Here is a 7002-nt window from a genome sequence, read left to right on the forward strand (position 1 = left end):
CCGCCCTCCGGGGGCTCCGCGGGCCCTTTCCTGCAGCCGCCCACGCCGTCCGCCGGGCCCTTCGGCTGCCCGCCACCTCCGCGCCCCTTTGCCCCTGCGCCCGCCCCGCCGCCCCCGTCCGGCCCCGGGCCGGGCCCTGGCTCGCCGTCGGGGGCCGCCGCTGAGCTGGGCTGGCTGTCGCTGGCCAGCCAGGAGGATCTGCTCAAGATAATGCGGCCGCCCTACTCGTACTCGGCGCTCATTGCCATGGCCATCCAGAACGCGCCCGAGCGCAAACTGACGCTCAGCCACATCTACCAGTTCGTGGCAGAAAGCTTTCCCTTCTACAAGCGCAGCAAGGCGGGCTGGCAGAATTCCATCCGCCACAACCTCTCCCTAAACGACTGCTTCAAAAAGGTGCCCCGCGACGAGGACGACCCCGGTGGGTAGCTGACACCTCACCGGCCCAACGAGGGCGGGGGCGGGGCTGGACGCCCGCGGGTGGGCTGGGGCTGGTGGGGGAAGGCAGAAGCTCGGGGAGCTCGGAGACCGGGGAAGCGAGGGCGCTTGGAGGGGAAGGGGGCGCACGAGAACCCCACTCAAGGCGAAACACGCGTGAGGGTGCTTTCAGGGAGCGGGTGAAGGGAGTTGGTGAGACGCGTCTGAGAGCTTCGGGACTGAGAACAAGTAGGCTCTAGGACGGGGCGAGAGGGGAGGCGCGAGGGAGCGAGGAGCACAGGTGCTTAGAGGAGAGCACCGGGATCTGGAGGGGCGCAGCACGGAGTGAGAGAATGCGTGGAGTGCGGGTGGGGGAGCTCAAACGCCGGACCGGAGGTGCATGTGTGGTGGAAGTCGAACCCGGGAAACCAGGGAGCTGGAGGGCTCTTGGAGCGGAATGGGCATGGCGCCAGGCACTGGTACTGGAGCGCCTTGCAGATGGGAAAGGGTGCTTACAGCGGGATGGAGTCGCACACGCAGGGACGGAAACTCAAACCCAACGGGCAGTTTGGGGAGGGCGAGAGGCGCAAGGGCCCTTGGAGGTGGTAAAGTACAGGAATAGGGGGTGCTTGAGCCCCCTAACTGCGAGATGGTCGGGGGCCATGAGATGTGGGTGCTGGGACTATGGGTCATAGACGCATGGAATTGAGCCTTCTTCCACTGTAGGCAAGAAGGATGAGGGACTAGGGGTTGGAGTGTGCTTCAAAGAAGGCTAGGCAGTTTATTGGCCTAACCATCTGTCAGACTCGGGTCTGAGCGGGGACGTTCGTATAGAAAGGAACCTGAAGAAACCAGTATATTAGGGTAAGGGACAAAGAGGGTTTTTGAGAAAGGGAAAAAGGAAAAGGGCTGTCTTAGGCTGAGAGGGGGAAGGAGAGCCGAAGCAGCCCGCTTCAACTCGGATATAGAAGGAAAAGGAGACACTGACCCACCCCCACTTCCCCCCCCCCCCCCCCAAAATTTTGAAAGACGGTAGAGTGAGAAAGCAACCTTTGTTTGAGTTCCAGGCGAGTGGGGAGGAAACAGCCCCTGCTAGCCAAGGGAGGAGAAAGGGGATCCTTGCATCCAGTAAAAAAAGGCTAAAAGAGGGGGCCCTAATGCTTTTCCATAAAGTGGGAGAGAAAAAGAAATGAGGCATCTTTTTTAATTAGGGAGAAAAGGAGGCAGCTCGTTGAGAAAAATGGGAATGTTGTACTGAGTTGGGAACAGAATGACTGGGTAGGGCAGCTTAGGTCAGATGTAGGGGACAGACTGTGGATCTAGGAGTGAAAAGCGGTAGAGGACAACACACATTAAAGGGAGAGGGCTTGGAAGGACGGCTAGTGCTGCCAGACAAGGATGAAGCAGATTCTAGGTAGGAGAAGAATCAACAACGTTGGCCAGTGATTTGTATGGGTGAATCCGAAGTAATAGCCCTTATTATTATTTTTTTTAAGGGATCTTGACCTGTTGAGAGGCAAATCATGTACTATGAAATGTTCAGGGGGGATAAACTTGATAGAAGAGTCTGTACATAAATTTGCCATTAGTCCTTATAGGTTATTACCCTTGAAAAGGAGTTCCATCACATCCTAACTGGGAAAGAGCACACCACACACCATGCAAGAGTTGCTTAAGTGGGAGGGGAGTTGGAAGAAAGAGTTGTAGTTCCAGGGCAAACGATTGTATCTTTCTGTGAGTTACTATCCCCCTAACATTTTGCTCAATAGTTTAAGTTTAGATCATAAATCTAACCCAGTCTTTCTTTGTCTCCCCCTCCCCATCTGCCCAAGTCCTACTTCCCTAATGTGTGCAGTTATATGAACACCCTATGTAGGTTCTTACCCAATGCCTGAGCCCCAAGAGGTTAGATGAGTTGAAGCAAGCTGAAGAAGAATCTTGGGATGTTCAGAGATAGGCTGCCACCAGACAATTTTGGAATGTTTTTTTTTAATTGAATGTAAAAGGTACTTCAGACAGTTACCTGAATGACTGAGCAAGTCGCTTAGTCCTGTTTGCCTCAGTTTCCTCATTTGTTAGAGAAAGCTGGATAAAGAAATGGCAAATCACTCCAGTATCTTTGCTAAGAAAACGGCAAAGGGGATAACTGAGAGTCAAACACTACTGAAAAACAACAAAAGGTACCTGGGTGATTTATCCTGTGGGACCTATTTACTGCCCATCTGACTAGATAAAGAACATTGGGATGAAATGGAAAACTCAAGCCTCCTGGGGAAGGTACTGGGAGGGGTTGGGTGGAGACAGGGAAAGGTGGTGCTTGAGCTGATAAGCTGAATCTTAAAGAAGCCAGGGGTTCTAAGAGATGAAGATGAAGAGGGCAGAGCATTCTAGGCTGGAGGGATATCACAGAGATGGATGGAATTTTGGGTGAGAGATAGCAGGTAAAGCACCGGGACTCAACCCAGAGATGCAGGACTTTGTTTAGATGCCCTGGAGTTTAAGAACAGCTGAAGACTTTAGGAGTCAGCTGGCAGATCCTTCTCTTTAGTATGTACCACATGAGATTTATCGCCTGAGATTATCAGGTAGACTCCTGTGGACTTTATCTCACAGTGACTTTATGGCCCAGAGTAATCCTGGTTATCCACCACTGTGCTGTAGTTATTTCTTGTTAAAACACCTCAGTACTTAAGGAATGGCTCCTAGATAAATATTAGGTAGCAAGTTTTGTTACAATTATTTTTGCATAACAAAAACAAAACCCTAAAATGCAGCATTAGGCATATTGGAGGTTTCAAAGAGAGTTAGAACGTAAAATCCTGTCTTTTTCAAAGCCTTTTATACCCTGAAAACTATATACCAGTACAATGCCACTAACCTAATTGATGCTCATTATTGTTTCCTTATGGTGGTGGTGGCTAGAGAAAATTGGGTGTAAGAGTTGTGCATTTTCTTCATCTTTAGGAGTGTAGATTTCCATCCCTTGCAATCTGGTATTTCATAATTTCATGTGCTCGGAATTTACGGGGAAGGAAATAGGGACTTTTAACAGCAAATACTGAAAAAGGTTGAGGGAAAAACCCTAAACGATAACCTTAACTTAGTTTAACCCTTGGAGTCAGAACCATCGATTTTCAACCACAGGCAAGTTACTTATAACCTGAACTTCAGTTTGCTCACCCATAAAATGCAGATAATAAAGACTTGTGTTACTCATTCCATGAAGTTATTATGTGGAAAAGGGAAACAATGTGTGACCCAGTAGAAAGAAGATTGATTTGTAGTTAGAGGATTTGGGTTCAAACCCTATTTCTGAGATGACACCAGCTATCGGGGTGGCCTTGAACAAATCACTTAGCATCTGTGGGTCTCAGTTTCTTCAGCTGTAAACAAACGGGTTGAATTAGGTGGCCTGAGTCCATTCCATCGCTAGTCCTCTGATATTAGATGAGAACCATTTGGTAACTCCAGATGTGATTAATGAAAGTGACATTACTAACCAACTCTGCCCCGGAGAGGTGGGGCCAACTTGTATTTAGAGCAACAGCCCCCAGCAGGTTCCCAGAAAGATTTTTCCTGAGCTGAGACTGTTCAAGAACTAGTCTGGCAAAGTTTAAAAGCATCCGGAGTAGGCCACGGGCTATGCTGCCTCTACTGTGTTGTTAGAGGGGTTGCTATCTTCATGGGTACTGGAAGTATTAAAATCTTGTCATTCATATTTATCGGGGGTTTCCAAGGAGAAGGAAATTTGGAGGACCTGGATCCCCAATAGACTGGTTCAGCCTTAGAAAAGGTGCCCATCCAGATTGTGTATGGGAAAGGAATAATCATTTTTATGGCGCTTTACAAAGATTTTCTTAATTTGATCCTCATAATAACCCTGTGAGGTAGGGGCTGCTTCTTACCCCATTTTACAGTTGAGGAAACTGAGGCAGAAGTCAAAGTGACTTGCCCACGGTCACCACGCAGCCAGTAAGGGTCACACTCAGGTCTTCCTGACTATAGGTCCGGGGCTCCATCCACTGGGCCAGCTAGCTTCACCACTCCGGTCCGGAGGAGGTGGGGGGCCAGTGTGGGAAGGGGAATCCATCACTGACTTTTTTTTTTTAATTCCTCACTCCCACAGGGAAAGGCAATTACTGGACTCTTGATCCAAATTGTGAGAAGATGTTTGACAATGGCAACTTTAGGCGGAAGAGGAAACGTCGCACGGAACCCAGCAGCAGCAGCTCCTCCGTGGCTGGGGGGATCCCTAAGCCCGAAGAAGGAGGGGGCCCCGTAATATTAGTGAAGCCTGAAGCTGGAGACAGCCCTCCGTCCCTCCTGGGCCCCTCCCCCTCCACTCCAGAATCTCCAGAGGAGCCCAAGAGCAGTGCCTCGCCTCCCAGCGGCCCTTTACTGTCCTCCACCCCCTGCCTCAAGTCCTTCTTCAGCGGCCTCAGCAGCGCCAGCGCTGCGGGGAGAAGCCACCAACCCAGACACCTGGGGCTACCTGGCGTTCCCGCGGAGCTCTCCACGCGGGGCCTCCAGGGGGCGCAGCGGAGCGCGGCCGCCGGCTTTCCCCCTAGCTCCCTGTCCGAGCCTCAGCCCGACGCCTTGCACTTAGGCAGCAGCAGCGGCGGCGGCGGCGGCGGCGGCGGCGGCAGCATCAGCAGCCCTCGGCCGTCCTCCTATTACAGCCCCTTCCCCACCAGTGGCGGCCAGGGCAGCCACTTCAACAATCCATTCTACAACAGCTTCAGCGTCAACAGCCTCATTTATCCCCGGGAAGGCTCCGAGGTGTAAGTCCCTCCTTTCCTAGAGGCAGGGGGCCAAGGTACAGGCAGGCTGGGTGCCTCGCGTTTGTTGGTTGATGGGAGAAAAGGCTTTTAAACTTTTGAAATGTGCAATTAAAGCCAGGTGCTATGCACAAACTGCTTCCTCTTTTCCTTCATCCCTAACAACCACTCAGCACAGGATAAGCAGAGGGCTTTGAAAATACACTGGATTAGTGATTGGAGATTTTCCTGGGGCAAAAACAAGACACAGTCTAGAGGAAAAACTCGCAACTTCCAAGACCCAAAGTGAATGTGTCCTGGGGGTGGGAAATAAGTAGTGGGAGTGGGAGGTCAGGAATCATGACATTTCGGGTGACTTGGACTACTGGTTAATTTGAATATCTGTTGAACATCTTGGACTCCCCCCCCAAAAATGAAGATGAGGGGACTTTGTGACATTGTACAGTTTTATTTCTTTAAACATTTCTTTGAAGATGTTGCCTGAAAATCAATACCAAAGATACTAGTGGTTCTCAGGCTTCCTTTTGTGCTTTTTACACGATGGATTTTTATGAACTTTTGTAGATACTGTTTCTATATGCAATTTTATATTTGTAAATTAATACAAGTTGTTCTAATTTATCATTTGAACAGGGATAAAATTTATTTTTTTCCTTAAATAAAATGAAAATCGCTTTCACCACCAAGAATCTCGTGAAAGGAATTCTTCCTTTCTTGTCGTTGGATTTGCTTAGTCCTGAGTTGGGTGCTTTAGTTTTCTTAGGCATTTTAACTTCAGCCTGCCTCCTTTCTCCCAGAACTTTAGACCTATGGAAGGGAGTTTTGCTTTCTGTCTTGCAGTCAAGATATTTCCTTTATTCACCCAGTCCTTACCCAGAAACTTAATCCAAGGTGACTGTACTATACTTATAAGGGCACACGCTGAGCACTTACTGCTAAGTAGTACTGTGGTTCTGCCATTTAGATTTAGGATGCTTCACTTTTAGCAACTTATTTATTTAAAGAAACTCAAGGAGCTGTAAGACAAAGTCAGTGTTGTGTGTCCCCTGTATGCTCTCATCTCTCAGGAACTGTATCTTCAGCCATTTAAAAAGGAGTGAGCTAAATTGGCCTGTTAAGGACAAACATATTGCTAGAAGAGGGAGAAAGTGTTTGTTGCCTGCTAAGTGGTTATAGCAACAAATTCTGGCAGTTTTGGAATAAGAATTGTATTACATTCTTATTTAAAGTGGAGTTAAGGAAAAAGGGAAATAGAGATGAATAGAGATAATTATATTGTTTAGACCACCCTCATTGAAAATAACTAATGCCTTCTCATACCCACTTCACTCAATTGTGTTCTCATAAAGCATTTATTAAGCTCCCACTATGTGCCAGGCACTATGCTAAGCTTTGGGGATACAAAGAAAGGCCAAAACAATCCCTGTCCTTAAGAAGCTTCACACTATAACGCTTCAACTATAGACTTCAATTTGTAGGTACTCACAGGGTGTTTTACTGAAGACATACGACAAATAGTTTTCAAAATTTCGTTGGTGGTTGTTCCAGCGTTAGTTAGATTTTCTTCTGGGCAACGGAGGTGCGTCCTCCAGGGTAAACCTTTTAACCTCTTCCTACCTCAGTTCCCTCGTTTGTAAAATGGAGTTGTCCTGGAAGTTCCTTTCCAGCTTTATCTCCGAGAAAGGAAGGGGGTGGGTGGGAAAAGAATACTTAAAATCCTCACAGTCTAAAAAAACCCGATAAAGCCATAGGCTAGAACCGTGTGTGTGTGTGTGTGTGTGTGTGTGTGTGTGTGTGTGTGTGTGTG

The 7002-nt window shown here is 48.6% G+C and overlaps 1 protein-coding gene across 1 annotated transcript; it reads left to right on the forward strand.

Moving 5' to 3' along the window:
- Positions 1-5766, forward strand: FOXI3 (forkhead box I3; the record flags this gene model as incomplete). The annotated part of the gene is made up of 2 exons (XM_027861173.1): positions 1-421; positions 4544-5766. Coding segments are annotated over 2 exons (1080 nt in total), but the record flags the coding sequence as incomplete, so codon positions are not given.
- Between the last annotated feature and the right edge of the window lie 1236 nt (positions 5767-7002).

Source organism: Vombatus ursinus, unplaced genomic scaffold (assembly GCF_900497805.2).
Source record: "Vombatus ursinus unplaced genomic scaffold, bare-nosed wombat genome assembly UNPS02014489.1, whole genome shotgun sequence".
Classification (NCBI taxonomy): Eukaryota; Metazoa; Chordata; class Mammalia; order Diprotodontia; family Vombatidae; genus Vombatus; species Vombatus ursinus.